The sequence below is a fragment of the Dioscorea cayenensis genome, chromosome 1, assembly GCF_009730915.1.
Source record: "Dioscorea cayenensis subsp. rotundata cultivar TDr96_F1 chromosome 1, TDr96_F1_v2_PseudoChromosome.rev07_lg8_w22 25.fasta, whole genome shotgun sequence".
Classification (NCBI taxonomy): domain Eukaryota; kingdom Viridiplantae; phylum Streptophyta; class Magnoliopsida; order Dioscoreales; family Dioscoreaceae; genus Dioscorea; species Dioscorea cayenensis.
In genome coordinates this window covers 735,300-754,760 of record NC_052471.1, presented here as the reverse complement: position 1 = coordinate 754,760, position 19,461 = coordinate 735,300, and the positions used below count along the sequence as shown (strand labels likewise).

Below are 19,461 nucleotides of genomic sequence, written 5' to 3'. Positions count from 1 at the left end.
CAACAAGACAATCACTATAGTGCGAATCGCGAGGAATTTTTATTTACCGCCTTTCCCACGTGACAGCGGGCACCTTGATTGTACGGTGCCCTCACAATTGGTCAGTGTCCATATCCTCGTACGCGGTGGTCCCCACCACCCTCATCCTCCACCATTTATTAATCGTCCCCACTTTTCTTTTAATTTTTTTTTTTTTTTAAAATAAAATATTATTTTACTTATTTATTCATTTACTTTTTTTTACACAATACCCATTTATGGTCCCATCGCTTCTCCCCTCTCTCTCTCTCTCTCTCTCTCTCTCTCTCTCACACACACACACACACTCAATCAAACAAACACAAGAATTCACTCACTTTTAGTAATGAAAATTCCATGGGTCAATTTTCACCACCCAAAAAAGTAGTTGGATTTTGGCAACTCCATCTGCTCCTGCTGTTGCCATTTCTGGTGAGATCTCTTCCTCCATTTTTTCTTCATTTCTTCCTTTTTTTTTTGTTGTTATCAACTTTCACTTTATTTGTCTTCAGTAACAACTCTATCAATCCAATAAAATTTCTTGGTAGTGATCGGGAAGGAGATAAAGAATGGTGAGAGGCAAAACTCAATTGAGAAGAATAGAGAATGCTGCAAGTAGGCAAGTCACCTTCTCGAAGCGCCGCAATGGGCTCCTCAAGAAGGCGGCGGAGCTTTCCATCCTTTGTGATGCTGAGGTTGGCCTCATCATCTTCTCCCCTCGTGGCAAACTCTCAGAGTTCTCCAGCTCAAGGTCTTTCTTTTTCTCTTGATCTTTTTTTTTCTCTCTTTTATCTCTTTGATTCATGTTTTGTTATTTTGGTTTCTTGATTACTGTTTTATTAGAATCAAGAAGATTTGGGGAGGTTGATCTTAATTCTAGGGTTTTATCTAATTGTGATTGATTTGAGTGATTGAATGATGGTGCTCCAGTTGTTGTTGGTTTTGATCTTTTGATTCATAGCACGTACCATTTTCTAGGGCAAAGGGAAAGAACCCTAAAAATTGGATATGTGACACTGTACTAGTTAGAGTTGTTTTTGGTTACCTTGCCATCTATTATTTATGAGTGTAAATTAAAGTTCTTATTGATTCTTGGATTTTAAAGCATGCTTAGAAAAGTACTGAAGATGGTCATGCTTTACTCCATTGGGAAAGAGAGGTATCTACTGTTGAAAACACTGTTTTGGTTTTGATGATGGGTTGTATCAGGCTGGCATACTGTTGCATTGGTATTCTATGGTTTTAGTTTGGGCTTTTTAGTTACTTTTTGACCAATTTAGTGGAAATTTTTCTCATGAGATTATAGACTCTTCAATTTTATAGGATTTGCAAGATATTGAATTTGGTTTTGTGAAATTGGATTGGTGGAGTAACCTCCAAAAACTCAAAAATTTTATTTTTGGGATACTAGATTGATGTTTGGGTTGTAAATTGTGAAAGGGAAAAATTGGTAGGTGCTAAACTTCTGCAGAAATGTTTCATGACCTGAATTTAGGAATTTAGATTTCATAATCTTCATGTTAATTTGATTTTTATACCATTGTCTTCTTTTGCAATATAGAGGGATTGTAACCTTCTTATTCAATTTGCTTGATATGATTGGCCATATTAATGCCACGTACATATCACGTTGAAGATCAGAAACTTTTCACAAACTCCATTAATTGTTGTGGATAGTAATATTAATTGTCTGTATATATATGTTTAAGAATTTGGAAATCTTGAAAGGTTTGAAGCTTCATCATTTAATGTCTCCAATCTTGCTTTTGACCATCATATAAGGCATCAATATAGGCCTAGAAATCACACAAGCTTAATTAAGTTCACTTGTGTTCTTATTGCTAAAATGATATGATTTTATGTATTAGGTTTGTATGTGTTCATTACTTTTAATTGTCGACAATATTAAGCTCATTAGCTTGACATTGTTATTAATATGACTAGATCACCTCTTGCTATGCTTATAAATGTACAACTTTCACTAATGTCTTCATCTTCTTATTGTTTTTTTAGCAATAAATAAAATTTGACTTGTTTTTCTTGTTATGGGATTAACCAAGTTTTGCAAGTAAAACATCACTATGAATCATTACATTTACACCATCAACATAAAGGACATAATAAAAATTAAGACTCACTGCTTTTTGACAATTAAACTATGATCATCATGATCTTCAACCATGCAAGTCCTTTTGTATTTAGATATGGAAACATAATTAAGATGAGGATTTAGGATATTACCAAGTTTTTTTGTGCATGCATGTAGGTACCTTTGTCAATTCATTAATTGCCTAAACACTTTAGAATGATTAGTTTGCTATGACAACATCCAGACAAATCTCATTCTAGCCATTGGATATAGACGTTTATTTATTTTCTCTGGAGAAATCCCTTGGAGAAAGTCTAATCTTATAATTCTCTATACTTGGAATTAGAATTTGTAAGTTTTACTAGATTTTTAAAAGTTTCAAGAGAACATTTCTTTCTTGCCCTAGACCTCCCCACATTATTCCCAACATAGCACATTGAGTTTAATTTATAACTTAATGCCTCACACAAAAGTTTGAGAAGCACATACTTAGGATAGTTATTACTTGCTCTTAAATGGCATAGATTTTTATTTGGAGAGTTACAAACCCAACATTAATTTGCAACATCCCTTTGAACACTTTAGAATTTCATTGAATTAGATTAATAATCTCAATAAGATATTGTCGATCTTAATAAAAAAACAATTACACCCCAAAATATTGTATTAAGTTAAAAAAAAACTAAGAATAATTTACTGATTGATGTTTTAGGATGATTCATCCCTCGTTCTATAGAAATTTAAAATTTTATTTAAGTAAATATTTGAATCCAAATAGAAAGAATTTATTTAAACTAAAACTTATGATGAATTTTAGATTTATTAATAAAGTCAACTTATCATAAAATTCAAGACCAATCCTCCAAATTTACACAAGCCAAAAACTGAAATTACTTAACAACTTCTAATATCTAACACACAATTATAATTTTTAACTTTTAATCTTAAACCATGTAAAATTTAAAACATATATCAAGATTAAAGCTTTTTCACCCAATTTTCTTTTATAATTTTTGATTGGCAAGTAATAGTGGTTGCATCAACTTGCAATTCTTGATCCAAAGCTGCTTGGGTTTTGTTTGTTGATATATCCTCAAAATAGGCCCAATTGCTTATATGTGATCTAAACCCATATAAAATATATTGATTAATTTAGCTGCCTTTGGGTTAAAGTTGAGTTAGCATGCATCATAAACATTCAGGGTATTTTTAAAATTTCCAAAATAACCATTGTTCCCCTATATCCCTAGAATTATAAGAATAACCTAACTATATTGTTAGTCCCTTAAAACCTAGTAATATTACTTGACCAATTAAGGGCATTGTTTTTTTCATTTCACTTTTTGTCATTGTAGGATTTTTCTAAAATAAAAAAATAATTTTTTTCATCCATATATATAATTTTGATTGAGTGGATAATTATTTTTCTTTCAAAAATTAATTTTTTTCTCATGGCAGTCCATGTTAACCATCAACGAGGTTCTCACCAAGTGGTTGACCAACTTGGATGGAAGGACTAAAATGGGCACTCACCCTTACTTGAGAAATCATCTATGACTTTGGGTTTTGTCTTGGTTTGTCAAAGATAAGTTTGGCCTTGTAGGGTAGATTAATCATGGTTAATAAGGACACTAGCTAGCATTAATTGATAATGAGAGACTGCCCAAATATTCTCAAATTTGTTTATATATCCAAGTTTTCAATATTTTTCTCATTACATTCTTGTCTAAATAAACTTCCAAGTATTTTCTCTTTTATCAACTCATTTGGTCAACTTTGTAAAATAATATTATTAAAATAACATTGTTCTAAAATATTTACAACCTCCAACTCATCCATCACCTCATCCTTTCCTCCACATTGACAGATGTGACCTAACATTTCATATTTCTTTTTATCTAATATATATTAGCCTATGTGAACCTAGTCATTTTGTTTTTTTGTTTTTTTAATTTTTATTTTTTTAAATTTTTTTAGTAATTTTATTTTTAGATCTTGTTCTTTTAGGTTCAATTTTTCTTTAAAACTTTTGTCCATATTCTATTAAGTTTCTGTATTTGCAAATTAAATCTAATATAGCTAGGTGTTTATAAGCTTTATTTCAATTTAAAATACATGTTAATGAAAAAAATGATGCAGTATAAATAATTATAGAACATATTATGGTTGGTTGTCACCCACAACTTGATTTATCTGCAAACCTAAAAAAACACCAAGAAAAAAAAAACAAATAGTAAGATGTCAATGAAAATCATAACCAAAACAGTTTAGAAGAAATATATGAATTCTAAAAACTATTAGGATTAAATTAAATGGGACTTCACAACCCTAAAGGTAATTAGAGACGTCATCATGGAATCAGGATTCAAAGATGGGAGTTGATAAAGAATTTTTACAAAATAAATATCTTCTCTTGTAATTTTCACAATATGGTGTATAATTTGACCTTGCACCAAGGAAATAATTAAATTAAATGAGTTTGGATAAAACATTAGACAATATATGAGAAGACTCATCTACTAATGAAATTAGATATTGGATATAAGTCCTCTCATTTTAACTAGAATTGAGCAAGTGCGTGAAATACTCCTTAGAATTGAAAAAAATTGACTGCAAGGTTAACAAGAAAAACGATGAAAGGAGAAATACATTGTAAGAGTTTAATAATGCTATCTAATATTAAATATAAATTAAACATATTATTTGAACTTAATTTAACATAAAAACTTAAGGTAATAAAGAGATCCATATTTAGATATTTAGATCTAGAATATGGGATTATTAGTTATTATAATGTATACCTTCAATATATGCCAGCTTATCTTAATTTGCTACATTATAATCAAATAAAATAAACCAAGCTCTAGTAACATAATCAAATATATTATCAGGAATTGATTTAACCCAAAAACTTGAGCTAATAGAATGAGAAGCCCTTATACATCCTGACCAATATTTGTCAACTTAATCGATGTGAGACTATTATGGATTTTATATACCTGGTAGTAGATGTTCATTTAACTAGATCTATATTAAATATATTATTTGAATTTGATTCAATGGCAAATGCGAGAAGCGCAAGTAAGGAGTGTGCATAGTAGGCAATGATGGCCTTCCCATGTGTTTTTACCAAACCCATATGGGGATTGGGCTACAAGCTCGTTCCCAACCAGGGATCCTTACCACTATTGTGTCCAACAGGTTTTGAACTGGGACAATAAGCTCCCGCAGTAAATGTCTTTTGCAATGGGGTCAGTGCGGCTAGACCAAATACTCTTTGGCTGATATGATTCAACTCAAAAATTTAATTTAATAGAATAGAATAAATTAAGTGATGTGGGATTATATATTAGTTATTTTAATACATATAAGACCTTACCAAGACTAGGGATTTAGAATTCTACGTAGGCAATGGACACTGGAGGTGAAAAAATGTCTTCATGACAGTTGGAATTCTACGAAAAGGTCATGTTAATTATATTTGACAGTGGGAATGAAAAATATGGCTTCTAATTAGGCAAATGTTTAGAACCATGGACGTGGATACCCCCTTACAAGATTTGTTAAGATGTTTAAAATTAAGGCTAGTGACAATCACCATAGCAATATGATAAAGAAACATACCTAAACGGTATGACCAATGCATGTGATTTTATTTTATATTTGACAAAAAGTTCAATCTTCTTAATATAAATGAAGTGAAGACTAGTCATAATAAGCATTGACAATTTAAATCTTTGAAATTTTTCAGTGAAAAAGGTTTAGCTTTCATAATGCAAATAGTCAAGACAGTTGATCATGACCCGTACTTTCATCATGAGCTTCACAAGTTGCTGAAAATGTTTTAGATAATTTGCCTTTTGGATTGCCTGAAGCATACACTAAATCAGATAAAATATTTAAAAAGACAAACCATGAAATGTAGTTAGGAAGAGAGATTTATATTAAAACCTTTTTGTTTAAAAGTATATAGAACACACATATATACCCTAATATGACATACATATATTACAATAGAAAAAAGTATTTATAGGTACCTAAATCTAAATATAAAGATATAAGTTTTATGACATAGATATGTAAAAATAACATTTGAGCATGTATGCAAAAACCTATTTTAAAAAATATATAAACATCTGTGGAAATAGGAAACATATTATGGAAATAAGTTTGGAGATTTAGTTTCTGTATCTAGGAAAGATTAAATTTTTTGGATCCGTGGCCTCTAGAGCAACAGTTTCACCAGTAGAGCAACAGTTTTATCCAAACTCTAGAGGCCACGGATCCAAAATTTTGCTCATGGAAGACTAAGGATCATCTCGTTATGTCGTGGTTAATAAACTCTATGACCACTAAAGTTGGAGAGAATTTTCTTCTTCATAGGACAACCAAGGAGATATGGGAGGCTACCAGTGAGACTTATTCTAGCACAAAGAATACCTCAGAATTATTAGAGGTTGAGACATGGCTATATAATTTGAAGCAAGGAGACATCAGTGTGACGCAGTACTTTAACACGCTTACTCGCTGCCGGTTGCAATTGGATTTGTATGAGACACATCCGTGGAAGGGTGCCGATGATTCATTCATTTATCGGTAGATTGTTGAACAAAAATGGACTATAAGATTTCTTCTTGGTCTGAATAAAGACCTAGATGAAGTAAGGGAGAGAGTTATGGGGATTAAACCCTTTCCCACTATTCGGGAAGCTTTTGCATAGGTCCGAAGGGAGGAGTGCAGGAAAAAATTAATGTTACCCGAAGTCACCATCACTCCTGTAATTGAAGGCTCAACTCTATTTACCCATAGTCCTTCACAGAACAATAGTGTTGGAAAAGGTTGTTCATGGTGTGATTATTGAAAAAACCTGGACACATGAAGGCCACTTGTTGGAAGTTGCACATAAAATGGAAGACCTCTAACCGTTAAGACAAAGATTTTCGTGCTAATGCTGCTACCTCAACATAAACGAGTGTAGAATATAGTCCATTTACAAAGGAGCAAATTGAAGCACTATAAAAGATGTTTAGTCAAACTTTTGTTCTAGCCAAACATCTTCATCTCATGTCGAGTAGCATACCAGCCTCTTAGCACATCAAGGTACTCTGTCTCTTATTTTTAGTGTTCAAACAAATCAGCCAAGGGCGTGGATTGTTAATTCAGGATCCTTCGACCATTTGATTGGAGATTTCAGCATTCTCACAGATTTTTAGCCTTGTTCTAGTCACTCTTGAGTCAGAATTGCAACTGACACAATTTCTCCAGTTGCAAGAACCGGATCTATTCATATAACAGAAAACTTACATCTTTCATCTGTTCTTTATGTTCCAAAATTAAACTGCAATTTACTTTATTTGCTTAAACAAAAGAACCTCCCAAGTAGACAAGTTCATCATTCAATTTGTGATTCAGAGTCAATTCTAAGGTCTGTCAAGTTTGCTTCTAATTCCATGTTAGTTTCCAATTCTAATTCTGTCTCAGTTGAGAGTCAAGTCATGTTGTGACACTATTGCCTTAGTCATTCAAACTTTGCTTATAGTAAAAAATTGTTCCCTCATTTGTTCATCAATAAGAATTTCAGTTTTTATCAGTGTGACATTTGTCAACTAGCAAAGCATACATGACATGTATACTCTAGTTTACCATATAAACCATCACATTCTTTTTCAATAATTCACAATGATATTTGGGAACCATCACGTGCGGAAAATATCAATGGGGCTCAGTGGTTTGTCACATTTATCGACGATCACACAAGAACCACATGGAAATTTTTCATGAAAGAAAAATCCGAAACAACCACAATTTTTCAATCCTTTCATACCATGATTTCAACCCAGTTTAAAAGCCAAATCTAAGTTCTCAAAACCGACAATGCAAAGGATTATTTCAACTCCATTCTTGGTACTTACTTGCCACACCATGGAATTGTTCATATAAGTTCTTGTGTAGACACTCCGCAATAGAATAGAGTGGCTGAACGGAAAAATAGACACTTGCTTGAAGTTGTCGGTGCCAATATGTTCACCAATGATGGGGGAAGCTGTACTTACAGCCACATATCTCATCAGCCAGATGCCAAGTCATGTGTTAAAATTCCAAACTACTCGTCACGTTCTCACCACAACACATCCTCACATTCGTTTCACTTTTGATCTTCCTCTTAGAGTCTTTGGTTGCACCTCTTTCGTCCATATTCATCATACTTATCGCACCAAACTTGATCTAAAATCGCTCAAGTGTATATTCCTTGGTTACTCCTCTCATAAAAAAGGTTATAAATGTTATTTTCCTATTACCAGGAAAGTCTACAATTCCATGGATGTCACCTTCTTTGAGAGTCAATCCTACTTTCCCAAATCTGACATTCAGGGGGAGAGTTTTAAGGAATATCAGATTTTGGATCTACTTCAAGATAATCAATTGGTTCTTTTTCCATCCGATCAGCCTTTAAATTCCAGTACAACCATTATTCCTACTCCTGTTCAAACTGTCCATGTTCAGTATTCAGAATCCGTTGTCACTATAGAAGCTCAAAATCAGTTGAAACCTGATAACAATAACACTGAACTTTGTGTCTACAAAAGGAGAAGAACAACAGAGCAAATTGAAGAACCCCTGCATACGCAGCGCTCTCAATCACAAGAACCAAGTCCCACTATATCTGACACTCATAATGGTATGGATTCTTCTCCTCCTTATGCTATTACTCCTATGATTGATGATTTAGATTTACCATTGCTCATAGGAAAAAGGTTTGTTGATGCACTGAACATCCAATTCAAAGATATGGTGCATATGGAAAGTTGGCTCCATCCTACATAGCATTTGTCACAAATCTGGATAGTGTCAAAGTGCCTGAATCTATTCAAGAGGCTCTCATGAGACCAGAATGGAAGAAAGCTGTAGAGCAAGAGGTTCAGGCCTTAGAAAACAACACAATTTGGATCTTGACAAGATTACCTTATGGCAAAAATCCAGTTGGATGTAAGTGGATTTTCACCGTCAAGTACAAATTTGATGGAAGTATAGATAGGTTCAAGGCAAGACTTGTGGCTAAGGGGTTCACTCAATCCTATGGAATTAACTATCAAGAGACCTTCGCACCTGTGGCCAAACTGAACATAGTTCTAGTGTTACCGTCCTTAGCAATAAATCAAGATTGGCCATTACATCAGCTTGATGTTAAGAACACATTTTTGAATAGGGATCTCGAAGAGGAAGTCTACATGATCATACCCCTTGGACTAGAAAATAGGTCAAACCAAAACTTAGTGTGTAAATTAAAAAAGTCATTATATGGCTTGAAGCAGTCTCCTCGCACATGGTTTGAGAGGTTTGATAGGATTTTGACAACTAATGGGTATTCGCAGTGTTAGGCAAATCACACACTGTTTGTTAAAGGTGAATCAGGAGGAAAAATGACAATTCTTATAGTCTATGTGGATGACATTATTCTAATTGGAGATGCCTCAAGGAAAATTCTTAGGCTAAAAGTTCTAGCAATGGAATTCGAGATCAAAGAGCTCAGGACACTGAGATATTTTCTCGGAATGGAGATAGCTCAATCAAAGGAGGAGATTGCTATAGCACAAATGAAGTATATACTAGATTTGTTGAATGAAACGGGTGGTTTTTTTGGCTGCAAAAATGCTGATACACCCATGGACTCTACAAAGAAACTGAACTGAAGTGAAGAAAGCACACTAGTTGACAAGGATAGGTATCAAAGGCTGGTTGTGTCACGCCCTGACCCATGGGCCCACGGGATGCGACAACCGCCGCAGTGATCCCAAGGAGGGATACCCCGCCACTCAACCCTCGGGTTACCGCAAGACTGACCAATGCACCAGTAATTCAACAATAACTATCGCAGATATAGAGTAGAGAGGAACAATGTTACACAACGAGAGTAACAACAATAGCAGCAACAATGACGGCAAGATACAGAAAATATAGAGGTTTATAAATGCACAGGGAAACAACACTAACAACAGTAGGAAATGCTAATACACAAAAGTTTAAGAGTTATTTAGATACCAAACCATGCAACAAGGTTTTCTATACACTAGTGGATCCATAGGTCAAACAGCATGTTCCATAAAAAAGATAATATACATGAACTGAAAGAAGTATAACAGAAGATAAAACAGTAGCAAATGCCCAGTACGCTGCCACACAACACACCTACTACCTGCAACAAACTGGGAGGAAGAAAGAGGGATGAGTAACTAAAGTTACTCAGTAAGGGGAGGTTAGCACAACTCTAGCAGAAATATACCAATAGCAATAATAATAATAAATCATCAAAATAAATACTTTACCAAAACAATACTAGTTTAGAAACATTATCACATATAATATAAATCTTTAAACGAAGTAAAATAACATAATATAATACCAAGAAAACCCTTTTTACACCAACTAGGGTTTATAACACCAAAACCACAAAACATAGTTTCAAATACAAGTAAAACAACTAAATGCCATTGTTTTTAAATAAATAAGCACAATACCCAACACTCACCCAGTATAACGTGGTCTAGAAAACTCTCTAAACCTTCGCCGTAGTCATGACTAGGTTCAGAGCCGTCAAGGTACTCATGTTCTTGACGTTGGGTTTAGAGAGTAGAAAACTCTCTACCACTCCACCTCCCACGGCGAAGGTTTAGAAAGTTTTTATCGATATCCAATCAAGGCTCTACACTCCCACCTGAACTGGCCCTCATAGAAATCAGCCAGTCTACCACTCCACCTCAACTAGGCTGGCCGTGGAGACCGCCTACTACAGTAGGGTACCACCAAACAACTCACACAATAAGTACAACTCCACTGAAGTACAATAGCCATCCATAATCATAAATCAATAACACCTCGGCCATTTGCACGAGAATAAGATAAAACACAAGCAAAACTCAAGCTTTGAAACACAAATTAATATACAAATCCCAATACAAGAAACTACATGGGAAATCCTTTCCTTTCAACAATTCGAAATGAGTTTCAAGCCTTAGATTTCACAAAATCAATGATTTTCACAACAAATCCCAAGTTTCACACAAAACAAGGATTTCGCAAACTCATTGATATATATATATCAATCACAAATCCAACGATAACAAATCAAATACCAAACGAGACATCCAAGATCTTTCTCAATAATAACTATCATTCACCAAAATGCCAAAACAAGTATAAATCAATAAGACTTACTTAAAACATGATATATATATATATAGCTATCAGCATTCTTCTAATAAAGCTATGCTCAACAATTCCACTCACTGAATTGGCGATTTGTCTTCCTTGCAAGCTAATCCTCGGCTAAATCTTTGCCTCGAGCCAAGACTTCTTCTCTTTGCCAAAGCACAACAAAGCACAACACTAATTAGCAAAATTAAATCAAACAAGGAAACCCTAAGTTTTTCTAACAAACAACCCTAAATCGATCCCAGGGTTGGCCCAAAGCTAGGTATAAAGGTTACCAATGAATTCTTGGAGATTTTAGTTTCACTCTAGTCCAAAGAAATCAAAGAAACAACTAAAGATTGTCAGTGCTACAATAACCTCGTGATTGCTACAGTAAAACCAGCCCTTATACAAGGATTTTCTCCCAATTTACAAGACCTAAACAAGAAATTTCTTTACAAACATTCTCATACATGAATAACAAGTCATTGGCTTCAATTTGAGCCTATAAACAACCAAATCCATGAAGAAATCTAAGTTTTTAAAAATTTCTAAAAACAAAGAAATACAAGGAATATATGGGATTAAAAGCTTGGATCGAAGCCTTACTGTACTCAAGAGGATGTGAGAAGGAGAATGAAGACTTTGGTTCGCCGGAAAAGCTCGCCGGAACAACCCAAGAGAAAATGCATGGTTCGGCCAAAAACAAGGAAAGAAGAAGAAGAAGAAGAAGAAGAAGAAGAAAGGAAGAAGGGTTTTAAGGGGAAATTCGTGATGCTACAGTAACATGCTTCTATAGTGCCCGGCCTACTACAGTGACCAGGCTGCTAGAGTGTTAGGCTGAAAAAATCTTCAGCAATGGGCTAGTTAAATCTACAGTAAAAACTGGTTATAACAGGTTGGAAAGCTCATTTATTTCTCACACAGTCGACCTGACATTGCTTATTCGGTGAGTGTAGTCAACCAACATATGAAGAATCTAACTGAGGATCATATAGATGCAGTGAACAGAATTCTGAGGTACTTGAAGATGACTCCCGGTCATGGTTTACTCTTGAAAAAAAAGTGAATTCGTGTAGTAGAAATTTACATGGATGCAAGTTAGATAGGAGAACAGATTGATAGGAGGTTAACTATTGGTTACTGCTTCTATGTTTGGGGTAATCTTGTTACTTGGAGAAGTAAGAAACAGGTTGTGGTTTCTCGTAGTAGTGCAGAGTTGGAATATCGAGCACTTGCTCTTGGTATATGTGAAGGAATGTGGTTACAAAGTTTGCTAAGGGAACTTAAGGTTGAAGTTCAAGCCTCAGTGATGATGTTTACTGACAGTCAGACAGCCATTAGTATATCTAAAAACCCTGTGCATCATGATAAGACAAAACATATCGAGATTGATTGTAATTTTATCTCAAAAAAGATCAACACAGGAGTCATTCAGCTCAGCTATATTCCTATAAGACAGCAGATTGCCGATGTCCTCACAATGCACTTCCAAGAGTTAGTTATGATGAGTTAAACTCCAAGCTTGGTTTATATAACATATACAACTCAGCTTGAGGGGGAGTGTAGAAATAGGAAACATATTATGGAAATAAGTCAGGAGATTTAGTTTCTTTATTTAGGAAAGATTAATTTTTTTTTTATTTTTGGTAGTACCAAATTTAGGAAAATGCAATATGTAATTAACTGTTTAATTTTATGAATTCCTGATTTGTAGGAATTCAACGTCCTATTTTGGTTGTCTGGTATGCCAGCCCTTACCCAGTATATTAGGATGTAAATTGTCTTTTCAATTCAAAAGAGAAAAATCATCAATTATTTCAAAATCTTAGCATAATAGAAGTTTAGATAGGTCAAATTTCATAGTGATCATACACGCATAAAGGACCTTGAATATATATAAATATGTTAAATTTAAATATATTTTTTTTTTTGTATGATTTTATCATTTTTACACCAGAAAATAAGAAGATGATATATAAACTTAGTTCTCAAGTTTGTAAAATTGGTGAGTGTTTTTTTTGTTTTTATTTTATTTTATTTTATTTTATTTTATTTTATTTTATTTTGTCATTAAGGATAAATAACTAGAATACACTATATTTATGGTTGTGGGGAGATTTCTTAAGATAGAGCAAATACTTGATGTTGAAATATTGGTAGACTTATTTTTCATAAAAATTTTGCTTTTATGGTTTGCTGAAAACATTGCTTTGAATCAAGATATCAAATTGATGACCTATTTCAAAAACACATTGTGAAACTTGTTAAGAGATGATAGCTCCAAAGTGGGTACAAAAACATAAAATCACCCTTAGAAAATTAAATAAAAAAAATATATAAGTTAAGTCAAAACTATTCTAAGTGATTGGAGTTTGATTCTCAAACCAAACCTTAAAAGATAATTGTTAGAATTTTTTTACGTTTTTTGTTGTATAAAGATAGTTTTTTTTTTTTAATCCTTGTTAGTGTTTTCTTATCACCCCTCCCTTTCTTCCTTTCTTCTATAGTGTACAAATTGGACAAATTGGATGAATTTGTTTCCATATTCATCTTCAACTGACTTCCAATTTTTCAATAGCAAAGGTTTTAATCCTCTTGCTTTAATAATTAACTTCCATAAAAATAAAATAAAATAAAAGATGTTTGAATGCTCCTATGGTACATGTTTGAACTTGCCATGATAATTTTATCAATCTCAAAGCTCTTTATAAGGACTTGTTTAATTTGTAATTAAATTTTCCTAAATTTGTGACAACTTCTATTAAAATAATATTTCAATCCAAAATATATGAAAGGGACTCTTAATTGCTTGTTTTAGTTCTTTCTCTGCATGCACCTCCTATAATTTTTTCCTATTACAATGCATTAGGTTAGTGCATAATCCAACATATATGAATTATTTATTAATCATAAAATGAACCATTCCTTGTGGATGCTAACATGATCTAGATAATTACCTATAACAACTAAATACAATTAGACGCTTGGCAGAAGTGGGATTTATATAGCACATGACATATTAGATAAGTACCTAGCTATAACATGATCTAGATAATTATTTTTATATTTGGATCTATATTTACCGATGTAGCAGAAGTGGGATTATTAATTATTCTAATATGTTTGCTAGGCACATGACATATAAGCCAAACAAATCCAATTAGTGAAGCTTTGATACTAAGTTAGATGCAAACTAAGTATATTATCTTAATCCAATTCTATTGAAATTTGTTATAATTTAGTATATTATAAAATTTTATGTTAGTCTTAAAATATGATTTATATCCTAATATATTAGAAAATTTTATATTTAACTTTGTTATTAATTAGTTGGAAATAATCTCCGTCTTTCCTAAGATTATTATTTGAAAGGATCTTGCATTTAGTCTATATGAGTAGCTAGTACTTTGTTGAGTGTGGAGGTTTCGTATAATATAATATATTTTGGCTTGATGATTCTCTTCTCTTCTTCTCTACTAATGATTGCATCTTCGCATACATCATGTTTATTTCTTTGATTTATTTAGTTTAGTTTGGTTTGCATCCGATAGATCTATTCATAAAACTTAAGCTACTATGATGAGAGACCCATATTTATATATTCAAATCCACATTTACTAATATAACCGATATGAAACTATTAGTTACTCTAATAAATACATTAAAACCAACTAGTCGCATGGTTTGAGGACAATATTGTATAACTTGTTTTATCTATATTTTCTTAGAAAAAGTGATTTTTCAATAAACCTAATCCACTACATTAAAAACGCTACTAACTCCCAAATAAATCATTGTTACAATTAACTTAACAAGGGCTTTCACATCTGAAATAAGAGAGAAGCATTATAAACAATATTATCATCTTTTCCTTCATCATAAAAGTTAATTAACATTTGTGGGATTAATATGCTTGACTTTGCATAAGAATGTTTTATGTTTAAGAAGAGGGGTTTTTTTTATAATCCTTCTATGCAAATCTGTAACATTATTTCAAAATTTAACATTGTTAGCATAATCAAGAAAAACATTACGGGAATTGGAGGATCTAAACTCAAATTGATTAGCAAGTATTTCAAGAAAAATGATAAATAGATGCGAGGAAAATGATAATTGAAATGAAAAAAGCTTGATTAGTTTTTTTTTCTTATGTTTACATCTCTTATAAATTACATTCTTATATAATCCTTAAATGAAACATGCCTAATGCAGAAGCCATAACATCATATTCTAAAAGTCCTAAGCTTAACGCTAGGTACAAGTGACCCATTTTGCATTTTTTTTACTAGAATTATCATATGCATTAGTTTTCACGAAGAAATCTTGGTTGCTAGTTATATGATTGGTGTAATCATTATCAAGATACCGTGTGTATATATATATATATATTACTCAGAGATTGCTTAATATATATGTAGAACAACTTAGCATTTCCATCACCTTCTTTATCTTCACAAAGGTCTGCTTATTGATTGATGTTCTACTTGCAATCTTTTTGAAAATGACCAAATGTTAGTAAGGATGGGGATACAATGCTTATCCTACAATCTCGCCACTCCTTAAAAGCCATAAATAGATAGTAACCCCAATTTACTAAACAAGTAAGAAAAAACAAAAATAAAAACAAACGCCACAATGAGTATAAGATTTAAATAGAAACCCCATATAAGGAAAAACTACTAATCACTGATGAATCCACCATGCAATAAGAGAATTATGAACATAGAAAAGCTACACCAATAAGAGTATATCTAGAATATGAGCCATCTTTATAAATAGTAATAGCAAGTTTTAACCAAAGCTTGAATATATAAAGATCTTTGAAGCTCCAAATCCCTTGGAGAGAAAAATAAAGAAACCTTCTATCTTGATCTCCAATTCCAAGTTTATCTCTTGAATAAAGCTCTAGTTATGCAGAAGCAAACCTCTAATTTCTTTTCTCCCCTATGTTGAGGTTTCTCTTATTTCTCTTTTAGTCTTCTTACTCTCATCATCCCTTATGTAAAACATAAGTCTAATATAATTAAACCTGCTTCACATAGGTCTAGACCAACCATATAAAGTGTGACCCATCAATCTGCCCCTCTAGACTCATGAGGAGGACTCTTTCTTAATTCTTAGAAGATTTACACCTAAGTACCCACCTAATCTATGCAAAGCTCGTGTCTTTCTTAACTAAACGACTTCGCCATCATGTATGAAGAATGATATCCATATATATCTTCACAAGCTTCATGTTTTTCATCTTTAATGTACTATAGGTCCAATGGTAGTGAACATCAATGTGCTTGGTTCTTGAATAGCAAAATTAATTGCACTTTAACTATCACAACCGATTGTGTATTCATCTTGCTTCAAGTTTTTCCTTGTAAGAAGCCTATTAGCCATATTATTTCCTTGTAAGCATTAGTAGACGCAATATGCTTTGTTTTGGTAGAAGAAAAAAAAACACACATTTTGGAAGCTTTGTTTGCTATGAACCAACTCTCCATCCAAAAGTGAATACATAGCCCAAAGTAGATATCGTTAAGTCTAATTAATTAGCTATATCCAAATACTTATACCCAACCAAAATAAGGATTATCACTACCAAAGCATAAACATAAATTGTAAATGCCTTTTAAATGTCTCATTACACTACTAACAAATACTCATTTATGAGATTTGCAAAACCTACTAACAATACCAACAACAAATGTAATATCTAGTCTTTTACAAAGTATGACATACATTAAACTTCCAATAGTAGATGAATAGGGAATCAATTGTATCACAATCTTTTTTATATCATTTGAAGTACTTTGATTCGAACTTAGCTTGAAATGGCTTGCAATTGGTATCCAACTAGCTTGGCATCTTTTATATTGAATCTTTTAATCACCTGTTTAGTATTTCTTTCTTGTGATTGCGATAACTTGCTTTTGTATGACACTTGATTTCCATTCCAAATAGTTTCTATGTTGGTCCATGTCTTTCATGTCAAAAGACTTAGACAAATCTTTATCTAACCTATCAATCTTTTTAAAATATTTGCCAATTAGAAGTATGTCATCAACATATGGCAAAAGAATATAAAACTAGCCATCTACAAACTTCTTCATATAAACACACTGTTGTATTTCTTCTTTTAATACCATGGTTCACCATAAAGAATCAAACTTCTTGTACTATTGCTCAAGAGCTCATTGTAAACCATGCAAGCCTTTTTTGAGCTTGCAAAACATAGTTTTCCTTAGCCTTCACCACAAAGCTTTGTGGTTACTGCATGTAAATATTCTAATTTAAATCTCTATAAGGAAAGACCATCTTCTCGTCTAATTACTGTAATTTTATAATTCTGAAGATGGACATCTTGGCAACTAGTGAAAATTTTCATAAAGCATGTGGTTTCAGAAGAAGAGAAAAAGAAAGCCAAATTCTTCTCACTAATTTGATAATACTAAATAAACATTACAAGATTTATAGGAAATCATACCCACCAAATAAGGTATGAGATTCCTCTAAACTAGGCTTAAGTGAATATCTTTATTTCAAGGGATCTCATTTATTTGAGGATTAAAATTTACACAACAAACTCAAACTAGTTTCTTAATAAAACTATTTTTAAATGGGTTTTTCTTACCTTTTTTTTTTAGTCAAGAAGAGTTGTAATAACTAATAACTAAAGGTTCAAGAAAAATTAACAAATGATACACAACTAGAGACTAAGATCACACTCACTGGTTATATCCAACAACCTACTAGGCAACTTAAGACCCTCATGAAACAAAGATTGGAAAGGATTTCTACAAGCATAATTAGCAAACTTATCAGCAAGAGCATTACAATCTTTGGAAATAACATTCACAACTAATAAAGGAAATCGGTTCAACAACATCTTGTCCCCCTTAGCAGTATTGATGTATCTATAAGAGATGCACCAATCCTTATGATCAGCCTACAACCTTACAATCTGTTTCAAGGATGATTTTATTCATCTTTGGCTCCTTACATTCAAAAAAGTTTTGATTTTTCCTTCACCATGTGCATGTAAGTGAATCTTAAACTATTAGTTGTAATAAAAATATATAGCTCGAGTTAAGATAGAAATGACCATGGGTTTGGACAAATTATTAAAAATGAGCCCTAAATGAATGTTAAATCTCGAAGGAGATTATGTGTTTTTTCATTAATCTTGAATGAAATTATGTGCTTTAGTTATGGATAAGTTGACTAAGCATATTTAAGATCAAATAACTTACTATATTCTTTTTGTTGATGATGTTGTCTTAGTTGATAAAAGTAGAAAATATGGCATTTTAAGTTAGAGATGTAGAGAAATACTTTTAGAAAATAACTGTTTCAAGTTATATAAAGTAAAAAGGGAGTATGTAAAATCTAATTTCAGTAACAAGAAAAGTAGAAATGAGGGAAAAGTTAGGATGGGTGATATTGAGATTAGTAGAAGTACAAATTTTTTATACCTAGGTTCTATAATCCAAGATAATGGGGAAATTATAGAAAATGTCACAAATAGAATTTAGGATCAAAATAGATTGGGTAAAATAAAGTGAAGCTTCCATTGTAGAATACCTCTTAGACTAAAAGGTAAGATTTATAAAAGGTAGTTTGGCCAACTAAGATGTATATATCAGAGATGTTGGGTAGTAAAAAAACAACATACTCAATGGATGAGCGTGATTGAAATGGGAATGTTAAGATGGATGTTAGGTATTACTAGGAAGGACCAATTAAAAAAATGAATTTATTCGGAATAGATTGGGAGTGGCACCTATTATTAACAAGTTAAAGAGAGAATATGTTAAAATGGTATAGACATGTCCTTAAACAATCTGTAGATGCCCCATAAGAAAGATGAAAGCTTTCCATGTAAAATGTAGAAAAGGGAGAGGTAAACTTAAAATGTGTTTAGTAGAAGGTTTATATAATAATGTGTAACCTTGGTTTATCCATTATTTTAGCTTTTGAGTAACAGATTTATGTAGCCAACCATAAATAGTTAGAATTAACAGCTTTATTGTTGTTGTTATTGTTGTCATTACATCACTTTGTCCTATGCTTAAGTTCTGTGATACTGTAGAATCGATTTTGCAAGTTAATGTCAAAAAATTTTGTTTGAATGAGAGAATGTAATATAGAAGCTTAAAAGGGCTTAAAGTGAG

The 19,461-nt window shown here is 32.4% G+C and overlaps 1 protein-coding gene across 1 annotated transcript in view; it reads left to right on the top strand.

The window, feature by feature from the left end:
• Positions 1-314: 314 nt before the first annotated feature.
• LOC120261891 (MADS-box protein SOC1-like) overlaps positions 315-19,461 on the top strand; it is a 29,437-nt gene continuing 10,290 nt past the window's right edge. The window contains exons 1-2 of the mRNA XM_039269908.1: positions 315-450; positions 567-769. Of these exons, the coding sequence (XP_039125842.1) occupies positions 588-769 (182 nt within the window). The 5' untranslated portion in view covers positions 315-450; positions 567-587. The remainder of the gene's footprint in view (positions 451-566; positions 770-19,461) is intronic.